This window comes from Aethina tumida, chromosome 3 (assembly GCF_024364675.1).
Source record: "Aethina tumida isolate Nest 87 chromosome 3, icAetTumi1.1, whole genome shotgun sequence".
Taxonomy (NCBI): domain Eukaryota; kingdom Metazoa; phylum Arthropoda; class Insecta; order Coleoptera; family Nitidulidae; genus Aethina; species Aethina tumida.
This window is the reverse complement of record NC_065437.1, coordinates 20,860,955-20,885,634: the sequence shown is the minus strand read 5'-3', so window position 1 is coordinate 20,885,634 and position 24,680 is coordinate 20,860,955. Positions and strand designations below refer to the sequence as shown.

Below are 24,680 nucleotides of genomic sequence, written 5' to 3'. Positions count from 1 at the left end.
CGGATGTAAATCCTTTTTTGAACGTCACACAATTTAGTATATTTAACTTACTACTCAATTACATGAACAATTTGAAATAAAATATGTACCTATCACAAAGAGCTTTCGTTTCTTGTAGCGTAAGTGCCAGCACAGAGTTTTGCGAACGAGCGTGTTCGAGTTTTGCGTTAATCCTTCTGATCTCGATGTCTAAACTTTGTTTTTCAGCTTGTACGTCACACTGTCTCAAAATATCGCCCACAATATGTTCTGCTACGGCCGTTGAAAGATCGCTGTTCAATAAATCATTCGGATTTACGTCCCGGTGCCCGTCTGTGGCTCTCTTTAGCTTAATCCTTTCAGCTACTTTGGTCACGGGCATGTTGTTGAAGACCGCGTTGTTTTTGACGTTCGTTCTGTGAATAGGCACTATGCTACTGTATTTTATGTCAACGCGATCTTCCTGATAAATTTTTGGCTCGCAGTCAATTTCTATATGTGACTCAGGAGATTCCAGGTTTTTGCTGTCGGTGATGGTCTCTTCGTCGACTATTTCGTCGATTTTATTCAAGGTGATTTGTGCAAGTTTGGCGTGGGCATCATGCAGTTGTGCTTTTAAATTTGTTATTTCTTGTTTCAAAGGTTCTACGACTTCGGAAAATGGCGACAATTCATTCCGGGAGGATGTGAGTTTTGGTTCTGGTAATTCTAATGGACTTTCTGAGAGCTGCAAACAAAATACAAACATGAATTACAATAATAAAGTGTACGGTGGGTTACTTACTGGTATTTTGTTATCAATGTCGGACAAATCGTGCTCTGCTGGTTCAAGCTCACTAACTTCTAATGGACAAGTCACGGAATCATCATGGACGCTCGTACATGACTCTGAAACAGTAACATTATTATTATTAATTCGGTCGAGTGTATTAAACTCTTTGCATTTTTGAATTGACGGAGGAATATTTATAAAAATCTCATAAATCTTTTATTTTTCACTCGATTATGCAAAACCAACACGAAGCACAGAATAAAGTATCATTTATAAATTGTTCTACGCAGTGGCTATATATTTTCCAGGCAATGCGGGACCACTGCAGTAAATCATTTCGGGGATAAGCTCGGACTTCTCTTGTGTCTTTTTTATGTAGCGCATTTGAAACGATCTCCTAGAAGTTAGTTTTAATTTTTGTGACAGTTCAGTACTACAGCAATTCGTAGTTAGCTTCACTAATTTAATTAGTAAAAAATTAAAGCAACTTTTTACATAACTATGATTTTTAGTAATGAATATGCAAAATTTTATTTCACTTTATTCCAATAAAATCTTAATTAAGAACTTTAATACGTTGAATAAATTAGAAGTAGTAAAATAAATACCAAGGAACATAAGGTTTCATTTAATTTCATGGTAAAATCCATAAAACATTTGAGAGTTCTCTAAGTATACACATAACACTAAAGTACATGGACACCGATGTATCGTCCTTTGTGCACTTAAAATGCGCTCCATAAAATGCCCTAAGGTATAAAACTCATTTCTTATATTTATGGGTTAGCTCATGGGTTAAACTGAAAAGAAACAAGTTCGTTGTAACCAGTAAACACAAAATTACTGGACGTCTATTGGAATTGAGGCTAAATAAAACGGAGAACAAATATTAAATTTTGTACGAAATATCAAACAAACACAAAGGGAAACAATATTAAATATTGATGAACTGGATGTTTGTATACCGACAATATGAAATCGTTGTAGACTCGATATAAATCAAAAACTTCATATAATGTTAATACATTTATTGTTATAAACATTTTATTATTGTTTTTATCATATACGGAAATTATAATTAATTAGTTTTTTATTTATATATAATAAATGTTTTTGTGAAAATAATCATATATATTACTATTAATTTTTATTTAAACCACTATTAAATTTAAGGGTAACGGTAATTATTGAAATGAAATGTTAGACTCGTTTTTCACTAAATTTAATATCATATGTACCGATATAAGAATTCTTAAACTTGGCACAAAATAGAATAGATACAGCGAGAAATAGTCAAAGGAAATTTTGTAAGACAAGTAAAAAAAGAAACGTGTTTAAACTACAGAACGAGATGCCAATAAAACAATGACGTAAACTGAGTCGCACAGTTCTATAAAATTGAAATTTACTGATAAAGACGAAAGAGTTTCTATTAATTTGGATAATTTAGATTTTTAATTGATTATTGAATTTTATAACGTTTTTAATGTAATACTGACACATTCAAGTTAAATTATCAAAATTCATATTAAGTAAAAACATTTTATAAAAGAATTGATATGTTAAATTCTAATAATTAACGCAATTGTTACTAAAAATATTCTGACATATTATATTATATATAGTAATTATAAATATAAATATAGTTCAAAAATTCGAATTATGAAGAGATTAGTCAAACATACATTGATACAGTAGTGATCATAAAAGAAAAGAAAGAAATTTAAAAGAAAATCGAATGTCAAGTGATATTCTGAAAGAATGCCTGAAATTAGTTTAAGAACTGTGAGATGATAGTTAATAGATGGAGGATCGTCTAACCATAAACCTATAAGAATAACTGTGGTTTCCCCTAAAAAATGTGAAAATTCAATTTTGACTTGTTGAAAATTTCATTGTACTACAGAGTACAATTATGCTATGTATGTATTTCAATTCTGCTGGCGTAAGCCCTCTTAAGACTGATTTGACGGATATATTAAACAGCAATTTGCTTCTATAGATGGAGGAAATGGTGCACTTATTAAATGCGTTTCAACATGAAAACGATTCCAAATACAAATACAAAATTGGAATGGCCATGTTTTGTCTTGTCCATACCAATCTCCAGACATTAACCCTATAGAAAACGATCACGTTTATAACCAAATTCAACATAAAACGCATAAATTTAAATGAACTCATCACAGAAATTCAAGAAGTTTGAAGGAATTTTGGATTTGTCGTATATTTTGAAAATGGTCGAGTTTACATTTAAAAAAAGAAAAATGTAAGTACAAGAATTATACCCAAAATGTGTTACATTTATGCTATATTAATGGCCACTCTTGTAATTAGAATTTGAATGGTTTCAGTTTATCATAAGCTACAAAAATATTTCAGCATTAGGGTAGTTACACAAGAAGTCATATTAAAATATTCGTGTGTTTGATACCACTATGCGCAAGAAAGGAAAGGAAAACACGGGGATTCTGCCGAATTGCAACTTTCGATCTTTTACCTGACACTTCATCCTCTTCGGCAATTGCCATCGTTCGTTGCTGATGTAATTTCCGTGTCAGTTCAGCAATAACCGAATGTAACTCCGTCAGCTGTTCCTCGTAGCGCTGAGCTTGTTCGTCCAGTTGCTGTTGTAATCGCTCCTGAAATTACGAAATAAAAAAACGCGAATTAGTACAAACGGCAATCTAAAATTTTATGTGCCGATTAAACATCGAGCAATTGATTTGATTGAGCTAAAAGGGCGGTTTTGTATTTGTATTGGAGATGACCTTCACAGTGAAATAATTTCCCAATGGAACAGAGGTACGAATCGATAAATGAAATTAGTAACATTAGCACAACGACAGCTGCTTTCTGTTTGATAAACCAATCGATCATTTTATTCCGACGTCACGTCTAAACATTACTGCGGATGCTTAATTGGTTTACATTCAAATTGGGAACTGCGTTCTGGTGCAATGCAAAAACCATGTAACTCGTTAATCTCTGAGACAATCCGAATTTATGCTATCTAATTAAGTACACAAATTGTGTTTTGTTTTAATAAAATATTTTTTATTTAAAACAAAAATTTAAATTTTTAATTGCATTATCTGAACTGGGGGGTGGATTATTAAGTATTAAGCATAAATATTAAAATGATAATGCGCGTTTCTTTAACTGGTACGTGCTTCTTTCACATCAATTTGCTAATTCCGGACATGAAATTTAACAGAATCACGCAATGGAATTATGTAAAACATGTAATTAACTCTACATTAAGAATTACCATAACATACAATTCATTATTTAAATTTAGGTCATATATTAATGATATAAATATTTATTCTTTAAATGACAATAATTATACGTTTTTATTGAATTTGATACAGGTAATTTTCTTTAAAATTTATTGTTAATATCATCACACCCAACAATTTTAATAAAATATGACGATAAATAGCAGGTTTATCATATATAAAAATAAAATTAAACATTTTTAGAAATCTTGTCAGTTGACTTAAGATAATAGGATAATAAGTCATACAAAACATTTGGTATATGTGATTAAAAACACTTACAAATCAATGAAAAAAATATCATAAACCTCAGCATCTAAAAGCTATCAGGGATACTTAAAGTCATAGGATTTTCCTCTGACAAAACGACGGTTACTTCATGATCCAGCTAGAGCCATTATAAATAATTTTATAAACATTTCCAGAATACAATTTCTTTAACTAACGTTCATGCTTACTTTCCTAAATAAACAAACTTTGAGTTGAGATGTGTGTATATACCTTGTATAGTGGGTAGAGCTTAATAACCATTATCCAAAAAAGTTACAGTACATCCATAAATTGCATATATTTTCGGTGTACCTAATAAAAATGATATTTGATAAAGGTATCACGTTTAATAAAACGTACAATAAATAATACAATCAATTAAACTTCAGGACAATGGGTCCAGGTGGGTAATGAAATGTGATGGCAATTTATTATATTTTCGAATAAAGCACGCACATACATCTTTTCTGTCGCCATACGAAGTCATAAAACATTGATGTAGGTAGGGTAAATGTTCTAGGTCGCAGTGAAAAGAAAATCGATTTTCCAGATATAAAATTCCAGTTTCAGTTATCAATCTTGTCCGGATAGTCTTTGATGGAACAAATGAATGGCGTCATTTTTTTCAATTAGTCGGACTGGGAAAACGATTAACTGGAAGGTTAAGTGCTGAGGGATATATAATTAGATTGTGGTAAATTGGAATTGACCATTGGAACGAAATTAAGAAATGTAAACATCTCGTCAACGAAATGCGATTAATTTTCTGGAGTAGTAAAAATAAATAAGAAAACATTCTTGACAAAAAATGTTCATAATTTAGTCTGATTTGATTGCTTGAAAAGTATTCACATGTCGTTATCTAGATGTTTTGAAATATTGATCCGGATAGTGCAAAAGAGAGACCTCCAAACAACACTCCAATTTGTACTGTGGCGATTAAAGTGTTGTTTCCATAAATGTCGCGGTGCTGTATTTTCGAGACACTACCAGCCATAAACCATTGATGTAGGTACGGCGAGCTAACACTCTAGGTCACTGAATGGAAAATCGATTTTCACTGCGTTCAAGACGCTCTTTCCTGTCTTATTAAACAAACTTATGTGCCACTGGGGCAATTTACGGTGCCGAATTTCAGTTTACTTAGATTTGCACTTCTGTTAGAGGCACGAGTTTCGAATTAATTTGGCCATTTCGAACGGAAGTGCAGTCAATGTGTTGTGGATTGCTGCCTTGTGCCGCCGGCATAATTTTAATCGGCCAAGGAAAATGAGTAAATTTAAATTTCTTAATTGGCCTTTTAAAAATATGTACGTTATTTTTGTTAGCAGTAAGTTTTAATGACAGGTATCGCTGCAAAGTTATACAATTCTTGTAATTTATATTCAAGAGAGATCTTTAAAACTTTAGATGCACAAAGTTAAACAAATTATTACACCCATTTCGTTCAGTATTGAAATATTTTATTTATAACTATAAATTTTAATGAAAAATACCTCAAAACATAAATAAGAAAAAATGGTAACATACAGTAGAAGTAGGTGTATATTATATTTTTTATAGTAAAAAATAAGAAAAACTAAATGGCACATACTATATATTTTTTAACTTCACTACATTACTCGAGGCAATTTGATAATGTAATAAACAATAAAACAAAAAGGTAATCAGACCTTAATTAAAAATTTAATGTTTGATCTTCCGTGTGGTTCCGTGTTTACCAGTGGTAATATTAATATTACAACAGCATACCAACATACAGTCTAATGTAACTATCTCGACAATTAAACAGAATACTTAGTTTAAATAATGGCTAGAGAATAGACAGTAGTGTGCATGGGAGCATTTACGGTCTATGGTGCTGTAATTTCATTGTTTTATTTAAATTTGCATTAGTCTACCAGATTAATAATAAATTTTAATAAGACACCCAAGAAATATGTGACATTTATTTTGATTTAAGAAATATAAAAATATGGCACAAAACTTGATACATGTATTTTTTATTTTTTTAGATTTAAAGGCACTGTAAATTAATTGAAGTATGTGTGACTTTAAAGTTTCAATTATTAAATCAATAATACAAATCTATATCTTTTTATGTGTATGTAAACATTAAAATATACTAATTTAACCAAATAATATCTGGATATCAACAAAGATTTTGAGTCGCCCAAGTTGTATAAATAAAACATAAAAAAATGTATTTTAATTGAGCAAGACAATTGAAGTAGCTCGCTTCTTAGCTTGTATAAAATATTAAATTCATCTGAGTAATTGCGTCAATTAGAATTGTGTGATGTTATCAAATAAATGCAAAGAAACTCTTTGAATTTTTCACAGGCTTCATAAGGATCATTTTTTAAAGTTCCATTACTACGACACAAAGCTCTGACCTATATTATGCATTCAAATAAAGCTTGGAGAGTACATATCAACCGTTGAGAATTTTCTATGCAAGTCTCGTCTCTTATTTAGCCTCGCATCGAACAATTCTTGGTGTTTTAGTTCACCAACTTCCTTATCGTCGAGTTATGAATGGGGTCCTCTTTTGCGAAATTAAAAAAAAAGACGTAAAAGCATAGTGCATTGTCGAGAATAAAGGATTTGATGAACAAATTGCGTTGTTATGGATTTTAGCGTAATAATATTTTTCGTCGACTATCAAAAAATAAACGACGTGAAGTTGAAAGAGAATGGCAATTAGATGAATTAGTTTGCGTTTGTGTCCAAACGCAGCCAACTGAAATGGAAATATGGTTACAGTGCAGCATTTAGGTTTCAATAATTTATAAAAGTAAATTACACATGCGACAAACTATCCGTCAGTGCCGTGAAATAATATTTGTTGATAATTAATTCAGTTCAGTCAGTTTCAATTAGCAAGTATTTGTGTTTTCCATTTGAAATGTATGGCCGTCGATGGAGATATTTGCCAAGCTGAAATTATTGAGTAATTGTTTAAGGTGCATTAAAGTTTCAATAAGGTTAACAGGACAAAAAAAAACAAAATGCAACGCAGTTACTTCTTTTTAGGAAAACAAAAACAATCAATAGACTGTTGTTCGAAACAGGATTGAGTATGGAAGTATCAGAAAATCGAGTGCAACAAAACCAATAAAGGCAAGAACAATGCAAACATGGATATAAATTGGAAAGTGGCTGGCGCACGTATGCGCGTCTCATGAACAGGATAAAATGCAATATAATAAATGGATTCTAGTGAAATAGTGGCCATGAACATTATAACTTCATTTAATGCCCCACGACTTGACACCGCCTCCGACTTTCGAACTGGAAAGTTCGGGGTAAATTGCTACACCCGGCCACTAAATTTAACAGGTACCACGACTTAACTGACGAAAAAGGGGAATTTGCGAATAATTTTATTGGAACCTAGCGCGACACCGGAAGATTTACGATCATCTCGAGATTTATGTGGGCGATTTTCACTTGTTCCGCCAGAAGAAAAACTGCTATTATCACCATAAACGAACTTTTCGAAATTATGATTATTGATCACACCAATTTTACCACTTAATTGACAGTTTCATCTTTCGCTCTCATATATCATATGATATAGATATTGATACTTTTTTAATTAGTGAATTGATTTTAAATTTACACGTGATTAAGAAATGATGAAGTCAAGTATAATATATTAATATATTTCGACCAAAATACAAATTTAGTATACGTTGATTATTTGTAAATAGAAACGTCAAAATGAAAACTAGTCGAAAAATGTATTTCAGTCGATATTTAAATATTTTAATTTCTATTCTGTTCAAGAATTAACAACCAATTTCTATTGCCTTTTCTTAAAATCATGCATAGACATCATTTGTCAGAAGCTGACCGACATTGTGCTGTATGAATGTTTCAGCTTGGCTCAAGACAAATTGATGTGGTTGTTGGATTTAATGTTGACCAATCGGTAGTGTGCATACCTCCAACGGTTTTTAGAGACAGGACATTTGCTAGATCGGCCTAGAGAAGGCCAACTGCACACTTCTCAGACAAGACCTGATTTTGGCTACTGGACGTCACATAAGCCCAAGGACAGTTTTAAATCGGTTCCGATGCAGAAGACTCGTAAGGTGACTATACCTCCAGTCTGCCCATCATGGAGAGAGAGAGCTTAGCTTGATGTCAGGAAAGACAATTGTGGCATGAAGAGTGGAATATTATGATGTTTACAGATGAAAGCAGATTTGGAGTAGAAGGTCAGAACGAGTCTGAAGACCTCAAAGTCAAAAAATAAATGAAGTTCACGCATACCAAGGTGGGTCTATAATAGTTTGGGGTGGTATTTTGCTAGGAGTGCGGAAGTACGGAGTTATACATCTATCACCGAAGCATGACCGGTGAAATTTATGTAACAGACTTTATTGATAAGATTGTTGAACATTACCGATGGAATTTAGAACCAACCCTAGTCCGCACAGAGCTAGGGTTGTCTTCAACCACTTAGAAAATGCCCAAATTGAGCGTCTGCTCTTACCAGCCTTGTCACCAGATCTGAATTCTATTGAACTTGCCTGGAATATGCTTGGAAGATCCTTAATTGTTCATTAGCCGTGCTCATACTGTCAGTGAATTAAGACAACTTCTTCCAAAATTATGGGACGCTTTGGATCTAAATCCAAAGTATGTCACATCAAAATTTCTTATTATTTTATATTTCTATTTATTTTATAAGTTGTTTTTGGTTTAATTTCTTATTGATATTTATTTCTTTTATTACAAATCTTTTATATATATATATATATATATATATATATATATATATATTATATATTATTAATTAATATAATATATAGTAATTATATATAATATATTATATTATATATAATTACAATTTTAATTTTTAATAAATAATCATTTTAGTTCTATGCTTAACTTTTGGCCTCGACTAGAGATGGTACCTGTGGGTTTAAACACCTATTGAAGAATAAGTCTCGGTTGCTTAAATGAAAATGGAAATATCAGAGAATACTTCAAGACTTACATTGTACATCAAAGAGTTGGCTTGGAGTTCAAGGAAGAAGTCAATATTTTTAAGTTGAGATAATGTCCTTTCCCATACCTAGATTGTGTTCCAATTGAAGAGGCTACTCACAACTACTGGGTTTACCCTGCTTAAAACCTCTAGGTTAAAATTGGTGAAATAGTCAGTGCAGGAGGAAGCAATGCTTTACATTAGAATCTTTGCATACATATTCAAAAAAGACATTAAAAGTGTAAGGGTAGAATGAAGACTATAAATGACTATTTTTACAACACAGTTATAAAATATGTCTAAGGAGATGTTAGTGAAAAATAAAATGAAAAAATCACATAGAAAATTATTAGACTTAGACAAAATATTAGAACTGTCTCTATAAATTTTTACTTGTAATTTAAATACATTTATATCGAACGTTCTTGGTCTCAAATCAATTTAATTATCGGTTGTAAAAATGTCGTTTCTATTGAAAGAATGTACTGTTATGTAAAATGGTGGATGCGCCAGGAAACTATACTTCCACCTCCTCCATAAAATTTTATGTGTAAATAACCGAATCCTTACAGATGTGACACAAAAATCGATTAACAATACGCCAGTTCGGTACACAATACCGATTTCCATTTAAAGTGCAGACAAAAATTCAAAGGCTTCTGTCTGACATAATAGTAGAGAGAAGGAGCTATTTTGCAATTTAAAACGTCCGCCATTGCAAAGCCGAAATAATTGTACTGACTTAATTTCAAACAAATACGACGTAGAAAGCTGCTATAGGAGTTTTCAATATACGCAGTAAACAGGCTCGTTGAATTTTAAATGAATGGAATGCCAATAATAATGCTCTCATTAATCGATATTCAAGTTTTTTTCTAAGAGTTCTTTGCGACAGTATTGTTTTCTACCACTCGCTTAAAATAGCGATTTTTTAATTAAAATTCAGAAACAGAAACCTGTCGCCGATTGAAAACAGATTGGTTTGTTTGTCACCTACACGTAAACAATCAAGTTGTACTTTAAAAGAATAAAATTTTCTGATATGTAGAAAATATTTTTAGACTCACATAATATAAACAAAATTGCTCCGTGTCACATTCCGTCAGTTACTCACAAATAAATTTTAGATTTGTTTGTTTTTATATTATTCATATTTTTATCACTGTGCATTTTACCTAAACTTGATAGAAAAATAGTTTGATTTCGACTGAATACACCAGGGAGGTCTAGTGTAATTTGAAGTGTTATTTGCAAGGAAGCTGACATAAGTCAGTCAGTAATAGGAAATGCCTCTGGAAAATGTCAAAACATCAGAAGAAATTAGATCAACTTCCTTCGTATCATAAAAATTGCAACTGTTTATGTCCTAGAACATAGGATGTGAAATATATGAAACATGTTTCCGTGTTATTTTACAAATAAAGGAAATTTATTTGGAAGACAGTTAAAGCAACATGACGCCAAACATATTTTCTTTCACATAAAAATTTTATTGATAACCAGTTTTAATTTATTAAGAGTAAATTTTCACTCGCAGTAAACCAACGAGATGTTAAATTTGGGAGGATTAACATAATGTACTTTTGTCATTAGTAGGATTAAATGAAAGGAGATTGCAGTATCGTTACTTTCTCGGAGAATTCAGCCTCAACGTAAAATATCTCTTTCCAATTCACTATTTTCTTTGTATAAACGGACTACTTCTTTTAAAGGTACCTAACGAGGCAATTAGACGCTGCTTTAAGTTGCATTAGTTGAAAAAAGGATGTAAGATGGCGACATAAAGGCCAACTTTATCCAGGGACATTTTCCACCTGATTTATGTTTTAGGGAGTACAGTGGCGGATCTTGTTACACAATAGAAATAATTTAATCTCACTGCGAATGTGCTAAATAACAAATTATAATTAAAAATGTCCGTGACCGAAAACAAACAATAAAGCGTAGGTGTAATGTAAATTCTGGCACTTTTGTGATATTACAGATATAAAAAAGTCTGTTCCACCTCTGCACAAAGATTTCCGCAGAGCCTGCTAGAATTTACTGATTAATTTCCAAAGCAAAGCGCGCTTAAACTTTTACTTCCTCCTTTTGCTATGGTAATACCGTGGGTTTCATAAAGTACCTTCATTATTTTAAACTAGCCAGACGCCCGGAGGCAACATAATTTTGAATACTGCGATCTACGTACCTACTCGTTGTGTACGGCATTATATTTTTAATGCGGGAATGCATCCCTCCAAATTTATTGTTATGCACGCTCAATGCTTGAATAAAAGTTAAGGAGTATGTTAAAAGAGAGTAAGCATCTTCCAGATGTTGAAGAAAATTAGGTTGAGACGCGACTAGAACGAGAATATGTTTCGTGAACGGTTTTTATTAGAATGCAAAAGTACATTTTACACTTTATTTTATTATAATTAACGGGTTTATGTAAAAATTGAGACATAATGACAAAATAAACGTCTGTAGAATTTTTGAAATTTTAGCCAAAAGTGTTCTGCAAATTTGAGCATATACAGGCGTCGGACAAAATTAGAACGAATATATTAAATATTAAATAAAATGTTGAAAAACTAAATTATAAAATATTTATTTATGCCCTCTACTTTATTTCTCTTAGATCATTTATTTCACATACATTTTTCACGTTCTCTAAAAGAGAAACTGTTTTTATTTAATTTTATCTAGTTCAACAAAAATTCAGTGTCTTAAAGTGGTCAGCTCAATCTCCTGATCTTAATCCAATAGAAAACGTGTGGGAGATCTACTCTCGTCTATGCCAAAAAGATATGAGAACGTTATAACCAATAAGGGATACTGGACGAAATATTAACTATTAGGCCCTTTACGCTTAAATTTTGTTGCAATATAAAATGTTAATGTTTCATTAATAAATAACATAATTTGTATATGTGTGTTTTATATTTAATGGAACGTAAATGAACGGATCGTAAATATTTAAGAAGAGATGGTTAGCAGTTTACTGCCAAATAAATCAATCATTTCCTGTATTATTAAAAAATAACTGAATAACTAGATATGTCAAAAAACAATCCAAACTGATAGCTAACTGACACTGAAGGCAACCTGGAAGAAATGGGAAAATGAAATTTATGTATATTGCCAAATGATCAAAAATCAACCGATTTGTGACAACTTGTATATATAGAATAACTATATAGCAGTGCATTATACCACACCACTATATTTTTAATATTTTAAATGAAATTAAATCTGTTTGTCGTTGAATTTGTAAACTAGAGTAATTAAAGTTAGTGTGCTCAATTTTGTTTATCGAACAAAGTTAATTAACATACAATCCCAAAATAAACGATAAATTTACTATGCAATTATGACTCTCACACATAGCACATACAGTTTATTGTTAGACAAATGACTTTGATCTTCGACATTTAATATTCCCTGCAACCGCTTCATTAATTATATAAAAGGACGATACATCAAGTTCTCGACGGTTTCCACAAACTATATGATATACAAGATATTTAAATGGATAATTTTAGAATAAACTTTATTGGACCAGAAATGCATAAATGCTGGAATCACATGACAAACAACTTCATGAGAATAACTTAATTTATGATATGTGGTAAAGATTATTGGGTCGAACATGAATGCATGACGTTTATAATGTTTAATATTGTACTTTATGTGGATATTTCATGACTTACATTCACATAGTTTAATAAATTATTCAAATTTCATACTCATTTGTGATAATTGATAACAGAATGTTTTTAAATTTCTATAACTGGCTATCTAGTACAAAAACATGATAATTTATGCCAATTAATTAAAAGTTTTGTGGATGAAAGGTTATAAGAAATACTAATAGGAAATTCTAATACGAAATAATTTGAATATGTTGGAAAGTTATTTGAGCCAAACATCCCTATTAAAATAAAAACAATTATTTATATTCATATTTTGAAACAAAGAATTTTTAATCACAATAGTTGGTTCTTTAATGCCAATCACGTCGGTGCTACCGCCCTCGAAATTAGACTTTGTATAGATCTACCGGGAGTATGAAAGGCACACCTCACAATAAAGACTAACGTTCATAAATGATTCCGCTACGTGATTCCAAGCAAGGTAGATAGATCGGAGTAGCACTTTAAGCGGCGGGATGCGGATTCTTTCTGTGCTCCCGGCATAAAAGGAACAAACGGTGATTTACGAAAGGACCGGCTAACTTCAAGCACTTTTGTCGGTCGAAGGCCCTAAAGAGTTTGTGCTCCGAAGTCGAGAGACATTCTCTATCGCGGGAATCCCGTCTATCCCATCCAATTTATCTTAACAATATGATTTAATTTTAAAGTGTGCGTTGAAGAAGATACAATTAATGCTTAAACTACACCTCATTAAAGTATCAACTTGACACTATCAAGAACGTTTAATTATTTTTTTTATTTCACGGGTTTTACAAGCGTTTTATAAAGTTCCACGGGCATAATTTCCATTAAATTATGGCACATATTTTCTTCAAGATAACGGATAAATTTTAGCACATAATTAACAATTGTTTTTTATTGACTCATTTCCTACTAACATGGCTAATACCGGCAGTAAAAACAATGGACTGTTACGTGAAATTAACCAGTCAATTAGTAATTTAAGTTTTTCAAATAAAATAAATGAATCATCGCGGAAACAATTGCACCGTACTTAGCGGAACCGTATTGTTTGAATGTAAATCATACCGACGTGTCTGAATAGAAATTCACGACATGTCGCACTCGCGTTTTAAGAGGGGCAACAATGGCGAAGCAAATTCGGCCACTCTAAATTTGTACTTGCTTCCTATTTCGCCGGCTACGTGAAGGATTTATCGTAGACATCTATTTTTGTGTTAAAATGAGTTTCCAAGAAGCCGTCTTCTTTTGTAATGCCGGTGATGAACGAGACCGTAGAAAATTTTACTCAAGTTCAGCACAAAATAATATTTCCGAAGTCAGTGGGGACTTGTTTGTCGTTGGTGTAAATAATTCTGAAACTCGAACAGAAATTTAAGCATTTAAAAATTAGTATGCAATATAAATTTTGAATCGCAGTTCCATCCAATTTACTTTAGATGAAATGTTGGAACGTACATTTTTAACATTGACTAAACTAAAATTGCATTTTCATGTCTAGTCTCCATTTATTTTACTTTAGACGACTGCTTTATACCTATGTGCTATAATTTCTTAAGTCGTTGAATAAAGTTGTAAATTGCAAATTTCAGATGAATTAGTTAGGGGAGAAGTATAAATTAAAATAAATACAATATGCTAAATTAACGTTCATGTAACGATAATAAAAATATAACAATTAAAATATCACATCGTAATAACATAAATAAATTATTATTCATACTAGTGGACATAATATACTCAGCGTTACATAATAATTTATGAAATATTTACTTTCATTCGATTTCTATGTACATTATCTTTCATTTTAAGTTATATTTTTCATAAATATGTCCATAAATGACAGTTATCAGTTTATTTAATATTCATAACATTGGAATGTTTTGATATTTAATTATTATATACTTTGTTTTCCTTTATAATTTGTGTTATTCGAACAGATTTTAACTTAATAAAATTAAATAATAATGAATGATAAGTTCATTAATTCTTTAATACATTTAAATTTCATAAACACATTAGAAAACCTATGTTTAGTGGAAATATTGCTTAATGAAATTTACTAATTGGATAAATTGAGGATTTATTTAGTAAATACGAATTCAGTGCTATTTATTTTTACTAAAATCAATAGTTGTATCAGTTTGTACCAATTCAAATAACATTACATAATACAATTTTTATTTATTTTATTCGATAAAATTTTATTATTTCATTATTTTAATAATAAAAAAGAATGATCTCAGTACTCTTGTTTCATTTATACTCAATATTTTATTACATTCAATATATTTTTAATCGATTCCTTAATAAATAATTATGTGACACAACTTTATTAATTAAATTATTGTTTACAATTTAATAAAATATTACATTTTTATATGGTGGATAAAAAAAATTATTTTTATGTTTTTAATAAAGGTAAAAATTTGTATTTTAATTAAAACTAATTTAATATATCAAAAATTAATTATATGCATTTGGAAATATATTTTCAAATTCAATTATGGTTTTCATTCGTATTAAAAAACTTTAAATTTTAAGGATATACACTATTGCTCATATGTAGAGCAACAAATTAAAAAACATAATCATTTTATTAAAAGAACAATTCTTTTTATTTTAAATTAATTTTAAATTATTGATATCAAAATGAGACTTAATGGTAAACAACGTCTTAAAATTTACTTCTGGACACTTTGAGTTAAAAATTAACCAATTTGGGCATCCTGTATTAAATAAAAGTGATCAAAAATTGAGAATTAGAATGTTGTTCAAAATATTGTTAGATAAATATTAAAATTTGACAAATATTTAAACTATTTAATTGTTAAAAAATGTGTACAATTTACATTGAAATTAATGTAGGTATTAAAAATCAGGACGCGTCAACGTCGAAACGTTCCGGCGGCGCATTTAATCTTAGAAAACCCGGATCTACTGCGGCCTCTCTATCTTTCGCATTAATCTTCTTTTAAATTTAAATGGCTGCATTCATTGGTACAGACGATCTTCACAATCTAATTACCGGCCATAAAGAATTCTAATTGAAGCAATTAAAACACGGCATTGCCCACAACTCGTAAACAAACCACCATTTCTTGTTTAACACTTATTAAAGTGGGCCATTCGACTGTACATTAAGTCCGATATCTTTCTTCTACAACTGTAGCCGGGAAATTTATTCATATGCCTAGTTTTTACGAGAAATGAATTCTGAGCAGGAAAATTTCCCATTACGGCCGAACCAACTAAACGTTACTAGTTCTTAACTTTTTATGCGTCCTAAGCGGGCAACAACGAAATATTAAAACCAAAGCTCCGTATTAAATTCAAGAGGGCTTAAAACAAATAGAAATATTAAAACGAATAACCTGTGTTTCATTTTTATCTTTATGTCGTCCCCGCTTCATTCTCGCAAACATAAATAGCCCGGACGTTTTAAACACAAATCATTCCCTCCACTTCTCACCTTTATCCCTCCGAAATTTATGACACGGAAATTGTGTCCCGTTTAAGATTGTCCGCCGGTGTTTTGGGACGTTCGCATGACCCGATTCGTAATCAATGTATCATATTCTCGGGCGGCGGATCGATGCCGGGCCCGGTGCATGTTTTCTCTTTTACGCCGCAACGCCAAAATTAGATTTGCCGACGGAATTGAACATTTACTTTGTAATATCGCGTCAGACAATTACGGTGCCATTACAAATCATTCCGTGTGTAATTGAAAATTTGCAGTGGATTCGCTTCTAATATGGATGGCTCGGCGGTACGCGTTGCAGCATTGTGCTTTGAATGTTAATGGTGCTTGTAGTGCTTCTCATTATATTAGGGAGGTGTTGTGTATTCACTATAATAGACAGGAAGGCACTTTATTAGCATGTAATACAAAAGTACACAATAGTTTAGGATGACATTTGTTGTTTTTCGACTTTTCAATTGACTAATGAAAGAGCGGGGTCTTTCATAGTCCTGAAAGAAATATCTTTATATATGGAGAGTTCTTTTCATCAAATATCCTAGACAAATATCTAAATAAAAATTTAAGGATTTTTCAGAAAGGATATGATGATTGTGATATAAAAAATATTTCTGCAAATTTATTGCTTACTTTTTGTGCAATTTGTAACTAAAATTTCAGTTACGTAACTCTTTAAATTCTCTATAAACCTGTATAGAGTTTTTTATCTTCTATTTTATTTATTAAAATGGAGTTACAAAGAAAGATGTTTTAAAAAAAAGTGAAATCTTTGAAACACTGTTGCAATTGGTGTAAGTTGTGTAAATACCATTTGATTCAAAAGTATATGTTTCATTCTTTGCAATGTTAAAGTTCCGTTTAATATCCAAGTATACACGTTGGAACATAACTTTTTTAATTGTCTTAAATAAGAAATAATTTACAGTTTATTCTTTCTCTTGGCAGTTTAATTCAAAGTAATTATTGAAAAATAAAAATATATCCCGGATAATTTTAAGTATTCTTGAGAAATATAAGATAATTCATGTCTTAGTAAGAAAAAAATTGTCTGAGATTATTCTTAAATTTACTATAAATTTATTTATATTTCATGTTTTATGTGAAATTTGACAAATATGTAATATCAAGTTATGATGTAACCAAAGTTTTAGATTAATAACTCTTTCAATTCTCTATAAACCAGTATAGTTTTCTATCGTCTCTCTTTTAGAATTTTATTCATTAAAATGGAATTATAAATAAAAAAGTTGGACATCAGTGTATGCACACTTTCCAATTTACTAAGTACTAATACTTTAAAAAAAGTAAAATCTTTGAAATACAATATATCACAATAAATGTTCTCATTCTTCATTATAGTAACTTTGTTTTGTATGTGAAACACATGCCAGCATCTGCTGCCCAAGATTTATACTATTGGTGTAAGTTGTGTAAAAGTCATTTTATTCAAAAGTTCTACTTTCAAATATTAAAGCTCCATTTAATATCCAGATGAGACAGAAAAGTATACTTCGTAACACATTGGGACGACTTTAATTGATTTAAAAAATATATAGTTTATTCTTTCCCCTGTCATTTAAAAGTTAAAAAAATAGAAAAATTTAGTTATGTATAGAGTTACCCTCAACAAATATCCTGGATATTTATAAAAATTCTTAGTAAAGACAAGATAATATGTCTTTAGAAGGAAAAATTTGTCCGAGATTATCCTTAATTCTGCTACAAATTCAATTTTTAATATTTTTTAAAAATTCGGAAAAGTAAAAATAATGGTACAATTTTTTTTTATTTTTTCAGTCAGCCAGAGTTTAGCGAAAATTACTCTGGATTAATAATTCTTTTTATTTTTTCATTTCAGATTACTAGGAGGGTTACAATCGTGACAGATTTCGCAATTTTTTAGTACCCCCACTTCGTCAGCCTGTATCTTTTTCAATATTTAATATTTTCACATTTTTTAATGTATTCTTTAAATATTAATATTTGAAAAAGTACCTAAAATTCATGCATCTAGTCCAGAATACTACGTTAATGACTCTTTTAATTCCCTATAAATCTGTATAGAATTTTCTATTGTCTCTCTTTTAAAACTTTATTCATTAAAATAGAGTTATAAATAAAGAAGTTGGATCTTACTGTATGCTCACTTTTCCAATTTACTAAATTCTAATACGTTAAAAAGAAGTAAAATCCTTAAAATACAATGTAACAGTAACTGTTCCTATTCTTCATTATCGTAGCTTTGTATTATAACATTATGTGAAATAGATGTCAGTATCTGCTGCCCAAGAGTAGTGTAAGTTGTGTAAAAGCTATTTTATTCAAAAGTATATGTTCCATTACTTTGTAATATTAAAGTTGCATGTAACATCGAAGTGAGATAAAAAATACACTTCGCAACACGTTGGAACATAACTTCTTTAGTTGTCTTAAAATAAGAAATAATTTATAGTTTATTCTTTCTCTTGGCAGTTAAATTCAAGGTAATTATTTAAATATTAAACAAAATTTACGTATGAAGTTATCTGTGTCAAATATCGTGGATTTGCTATTCTTTATATTGCATGTTTTTCGTAAAATTTTTATAAATATTTAATAATAAGTTATGCTGTAACCAAAATTTCAGGTTAATACTTTTTTAATTTTCTATAAGCCTGTACAGTTTTCTATCGTCTCCCTTTTAGAATTTTATTCATTAAAATGGAGTTATAAATAAAGAAGTTGGACCTCAGTGTGTGCACACTTTCCAATTTACTAAATGGTAATACGTTAAAAAGGAGTAAAACCTTTGAAATACAATGAATTACAATAACTGTTCCTATTCTTTATTATCGTAACTTTGTATTGTAGTATTATGTGAAAGAGATGCCAGCATCTGCTGCCCAAGAGTTATGCTATTGGTGTAAAAGCCCTTTTATTTAAAAGTACTTCCAATACTTTACAATGTTAAAGATCCATTTAATATCGAGATGGGATATAAAAGTAGCCTTCGCAACACATTGGAATATAACTTCTTTAATTGTTTTAAAATACAAAATGATTTACAGTTTATTATTTCTCCGGGTAGCTAAATATGAGGTAATTTTAGTCGTCTACAACATTTATTTTTCAAATTCATTTAAGAGCACTCTAATGATAATTGTAATTCCCGAAACAGCAATAAATCTCCAGCAAAAAGAATCATAACGTTTAATTAAATTTTATGGAAATGATTCCAGTAAATTTAACACTTACCTATCTTCACTCTCTGAAAATTTCACTGTTAATTAATGAAATTTGAAAATGTTTTCTATTACGGTCTGTTGCCATCATTATTGGATATTGAAATCTTGTGCCCACATGTGCACATTTCCGCAGTCGTTTATCAATTCGTAGGCTGGCTTTTCATCATAATAAAAATGGAAATTTTATGCTTATTATGTGTAATTACGATTATGTAAAAAGTAGGGCGTGCTGCAGAGCAATATGAATTATTTAAAACCATTATAAAACACATAATACTGCCACAATGTGGGCAGAATATAAAGAAATTAAATAACCATAATCTTAAGATATCTGGCTGAATCAATGTGTACTAAAAGCAGTCTCAGCTCATTCAATGGTCTCTTCGGGATAAAGGCGGTAAAAATGAATATTTCATATTTTTAATAAAATAAATATATTGTCTGGAAACATATTTTTTACCCAAGTCTAGAAAGAGATTTATTTTCTCTCGCTTAGTCAAATCGATTTTATACTTCGTTTCTCGTTATGAAGTTTGGCAATTTCCGATTTAATTTAAAAATTTTATACCGATGCACACTAAAATACTTTCATTTTCGTTCCGATTGCCACACGTTCCCACAACTGGTAATCCAAAACTGCTTCACTTTCAAACAAAATGAGACGCAATGCAAGATTGTTTTCCTTTGGCCCAGTTTATTTAGAAACATAAGACCTGTAAAGCGATATTATCAAAGTCTTCCGCATATTTACAAGAAACAAGCACGGCCCTAAAACTCCGACAAAGCAAATAAATACATGACTAGAGAAATGTTTTGCTTTGCTACCGTTTAGTTGCATCAAGATACAAAAACTGTAGTTGAATGCCCAGCGAGTAACTTTTATGTGTTGCATGTAATAATGTTTCGCCAGGATGTAACGTTTGCATGGGAAAGCAGGTATTAGTATAATTTAATACAAAAATAAAGTTCTAATTTACGAAATCTGGAGTAACTGTAAATATGTTAAGAGTTACACATTACGTATTTTTCTTGATGATTAAATCATGTTTGAAGTGCATAAAAGTAATTCCGTTTTGAATTTTTCATTTGCATATTATGCAGAAATTACAGTCTCAGTTTTCCATGAACGAGAAAAAAAAGTGCTATAAATAATTACATCAAAGTGAAATTTTAAACAATGCAGTTTCTGTTAGTTTGAATGGCACTTGAAATGCCAGGAAACTTTTCATTTAAAGTTCACTTATTTCATTATAAAACTCCAGGTCTGCAGCCGATGGGAAATAAGAAATTCAAATGAAATAAAAGGTGACGCAAAACTATTTATAAAATGTTGCCTAATTTTGTTTAGAAGAAAATAGTAAAAGGATAAATAGTGATTCAATAACAAACTATCAGAGGTAAAAAAGTTTAGAATAATTGAAATTTTATAAATTATAAAATAAATGAATAAATAAAAACTTAAAAATTTTAGGAAAATGATAAAAAAAGAAAAAATATAATTCGTGAAATCTGAAGAAACGTTATCAAAAAAAAAAAAAAAAAAACTAAAAAAAGTAGTAAAAGGATAAATAGTGATTCATTAAGAAAAAGTCTAGAAATTTTTAAAACTTAAGAAGAATAATAAAAAGCAAATAATTATCATAATTTGTACAGGGTAAAAAATTCTTATTTTTAAATTAAAAAATAAAAATTTAAAAGATCTGACGATACCTTATTATCAACAAAAACTAGAAAAAAATAGTAAAAGGATGAATATTCATTAACAAATTATGTGGGGTAAAAAAGAATTTGGAAAATTTTATAAATTATTAAGAAATAAATAAATAAAAACTTTTAAAAATAATAATAATAACAAAAAAAAAAACAAAATAATAATAAAAATAAAATAATAAATAACAAGATTAGACAGAAACTTATTATCAATAAAAAAAAAATTGTTAAATTATTTTTATTACAAACAATTTAACAGTATTTTTTTGTTCTAAATCAAATCTAAACAAAAAAATATATATCTAAATCTAATCTAAACAAAAAGATATATAGATAATGTAAAAATTGATATTAAAATTTGAGTAGTCTAAGTTGTAGAAATAATAAGGACACAGTTCTACAGTAGTGGCCATAATTATAGCAACTTATTAATATATATTAAAAATATAAGCTGTACCGCTCGAATAGTTTTTTCTATTATTGTTCTGTCTTTTACACAACTGATCAATCTAATTTTTTTCTTTAAATAATTGCGTACTTTCTAATTTTGGACAAAATTATACTTTTGTTCTTTATAGACTTAAATTGTATTAGATGAATTTAAACCGATTATTTACTAGTATATTTTTGTTTATTATAATTATTTAATCATTAGACGAAGTGAAATTGTAAGATATATTATAATTCAGTGTTAATAGCACCGAGAGAAACTGAAGAGATGGCTAGAAGTTTTTAGCCCAATAAGTCAATCGTTTCTCGTACTGTTAAAAAAATTTAGAGAACTAGCCAAGTTATATCTTTGAAAGTTTTTATGAGTTTGAAAAGAATATATAGATAACTGTATAATTCGAACGTCAGAAAACAATCAAGGTTGTCTGAAATTAAAGCCAATATGGAAAAAATGGCACTGAAATTAGTTCAAGGACTCTGAGAATATAGTTAGTAGATGGTGGTGTGTTTGATAACAGACTTACAAGTAAAATCCTGACTTGTACTACTGGAGATGAGTTGTTTTTAGTGACCAGTAGATATTTATTTAAAAAAATGATTATTTGCTTATGTTAAACACCCTACAGGGACAAAACTACACAAACTGTGACAGATTGGTTTAAAGACCACAGTATCGATATTTTGTCTGGCCCGCCACAATTTCCAGACATCAGTCCTGTAGAAAACATGAGGGATTACCAAATTCGACATAAAAAATTTAAATGAATTACGGCAGTTTAAGAAGTTTGAAGAATTTAAAGGACTTGTCATATATCCATTAATTCACATTAAATAAAAGAGATATAACTAAAATATTCAACATTTTAAAAAGTTCTTATAATAATGACCACTGCTGTATAAACTAATTATTCTTTTCAAGTCACTAACTAATTGTATAAATTAAAAGAGTTTATAAAGTGATATGAGAAATGTTGTAAATACATACACATGCTCCAGGACAGAAATTATGACTAGGTGCTTTGGTAATGGTTTCGGAAGGTGTGGACGGCGACTTCTTCGCGGAGTCCAAAAGCGGCGGCTGATCAGTCTCCACGTGATGCTGTGACCCGGGACAACAGAGCCACGACCGTCGGGGCAAATCACCCGTGTACGGTTCATCGTACGTCCTCTCCTCCTTGTCGCTTTTGCTGATCGTGTACAGATGACCGAAACTCAAGTCCCGCCCGAAGTGTCCGCCAACGCAGCACTTGCCGTGATCGGTCGCCCCGAAGTTGCAGCTGCGAAAGCTCACCTCGTAGTCGGCCAGAAAGTTGGCGGTGCCGTCGGGCAGGATCTTTCCGTAGAGGAAATTGGGATGCATGTGCCGTTCGACCGCGTTGCGAACGACATCGTCCCGGGGCGAGACCTTGAGCTGCGGCTCTTGGACTTTCACGGGAAACTTTTCCGGACTCGGGGAGCCGGTGCACGTGTCGACCGGATTGAAGACGTACGTCGTGAGACAGCTCTTGTCGCCGCCATTTTCCACGGACAGTTCCGTGCCCGCCAGCCTGATTTTTTCCGTGAGACAATTTTATCCGGACATGGCAGCCCGTCGGGCGGCGGAACGCGTTTCTTGGAAATGTTTTCAGAGGCCGCCTTTGAAGTAGACGACGCCTTCCATCAAAACCGCCGCACGATCTCGCAGTCGGTCGATATGCTAAATAACAAAGTCTCTTGCAGAATGTGTAAATAGGTTTTGGATAAAATGTCCTCGTTTCACAAATATTTATTGATGTACAATACGAAGTATGCTTTCAAATGTTGCAAAGCGGAGTTAGTTTTAAAATGATCACTTTAAATTTACTGCTTGGTTTTTATCTGAATTTATTATATACAATAAAAGCTAATAAATAACATTCTATAATACAGGAATAATTGAAAAAATAAGATTTTTGAAACAGAAAAGCGAAATATGCATTTTTAATTTATTTTAAAAAGAAGTAATAATCGTTTAAAAAAAATTGAAAGAGACATTTTTTAAGTACCTCAAAATTAAATAAATTAATTCTAAATAATTAGTAATAAAATAATTAAATAAATCATGATAAGGACATTTCCAATTGACACTCTTTGTTAGTTTTGCACCGAAGTATCAAAATAATCAATCAGTAACTTTAATAATAAAATTAATTTAATTGCTAAACCGATGTAATGTGTATTCGTGTTCATTTGATTAATTTTGTGGTCGAAATCAAAAGCAAAATATATTGAATTTTTAGTCGGATTAAAATTGTACGAGTTGGGGTAAATGATAATCCTTTATTAAAAAAATATGAAATTAATCAAATGAAATTAAAACAAATATAAATATGTATATGGATTAAAATTGATCATTCGTATTGTACATTGAAAATTTATATTAAATAAATCCTTTCAGTGTAGAAACGGTATTAATTTAATTTTAAAAAATTTTCTTTTATTATTACTTTAAAACTATATTTATAATTATAATGTGTATAAAATATAAAGTATGTAACATTATACAAAGCTTTTTTATATTTTATTAATTATAAAAAAATTCATCCTAAATGAGATGAATAAAAAATGAGGCAATTATATAAATTTGAAAAACAATGTTATTAATATTTTTTTATTTTAATTTATATCATAAAAATTTTTACACTTTCAAAGTACTAAATAAAAGAAATACAATTTCAGTACCTAGGCCAGATATTGTTATGCTATTATTAAAAATTAATTAATATTAATATTTTTCTTGAGTAAATCTTTTCACAACAAAACTGACAAGTATCTGTATAATTTAGTTCGTGATCTACAATCATTTAATTTAAACAATTATTATAATTTTC

The 24,680-nt window shown here is 30.2% G+C and overlaps 1 protein-coding gene across 2 annotated transcripts in view; it reads right to left on the bottom strand.

Annotated features, from left to right (window-relative positions):
• LOC109609100 (colorectal mutant cancer protein) overlaps positions 1-24,680 on the bottom strand; it is a 44,879-nt gene that overhangs the window by 2,279 nt on the left and 17,920 nt on the right. Inside the window, exons 2-5 of one of the 2 annotated variants that reach the window (XM_049964401.1) lie at positions 22,817-23,527; positions 3,252-3,393; positions 764-867; positions 90-706 (exon numbers count right to left, since the gene is read on the bottom strand). In XM_049964401.1, coding sequence (XP_049820358.1) covers positions 90-706; positions 764-867; positions 3,252-3,393; positions 22,817-23,191 — 1,238 coding nt within the window. In that variant the 5' untranslated portion in view covers positions 23,192-23,527. The remainder of the gene's footprint in view (positions 1-89; positions 707-763; positions 868-3,251; positions 3,394-22,816; positions 23,528-24,680) is intronic. The other variant, XM_020025727.2, reaches the window with a different exon arrangement.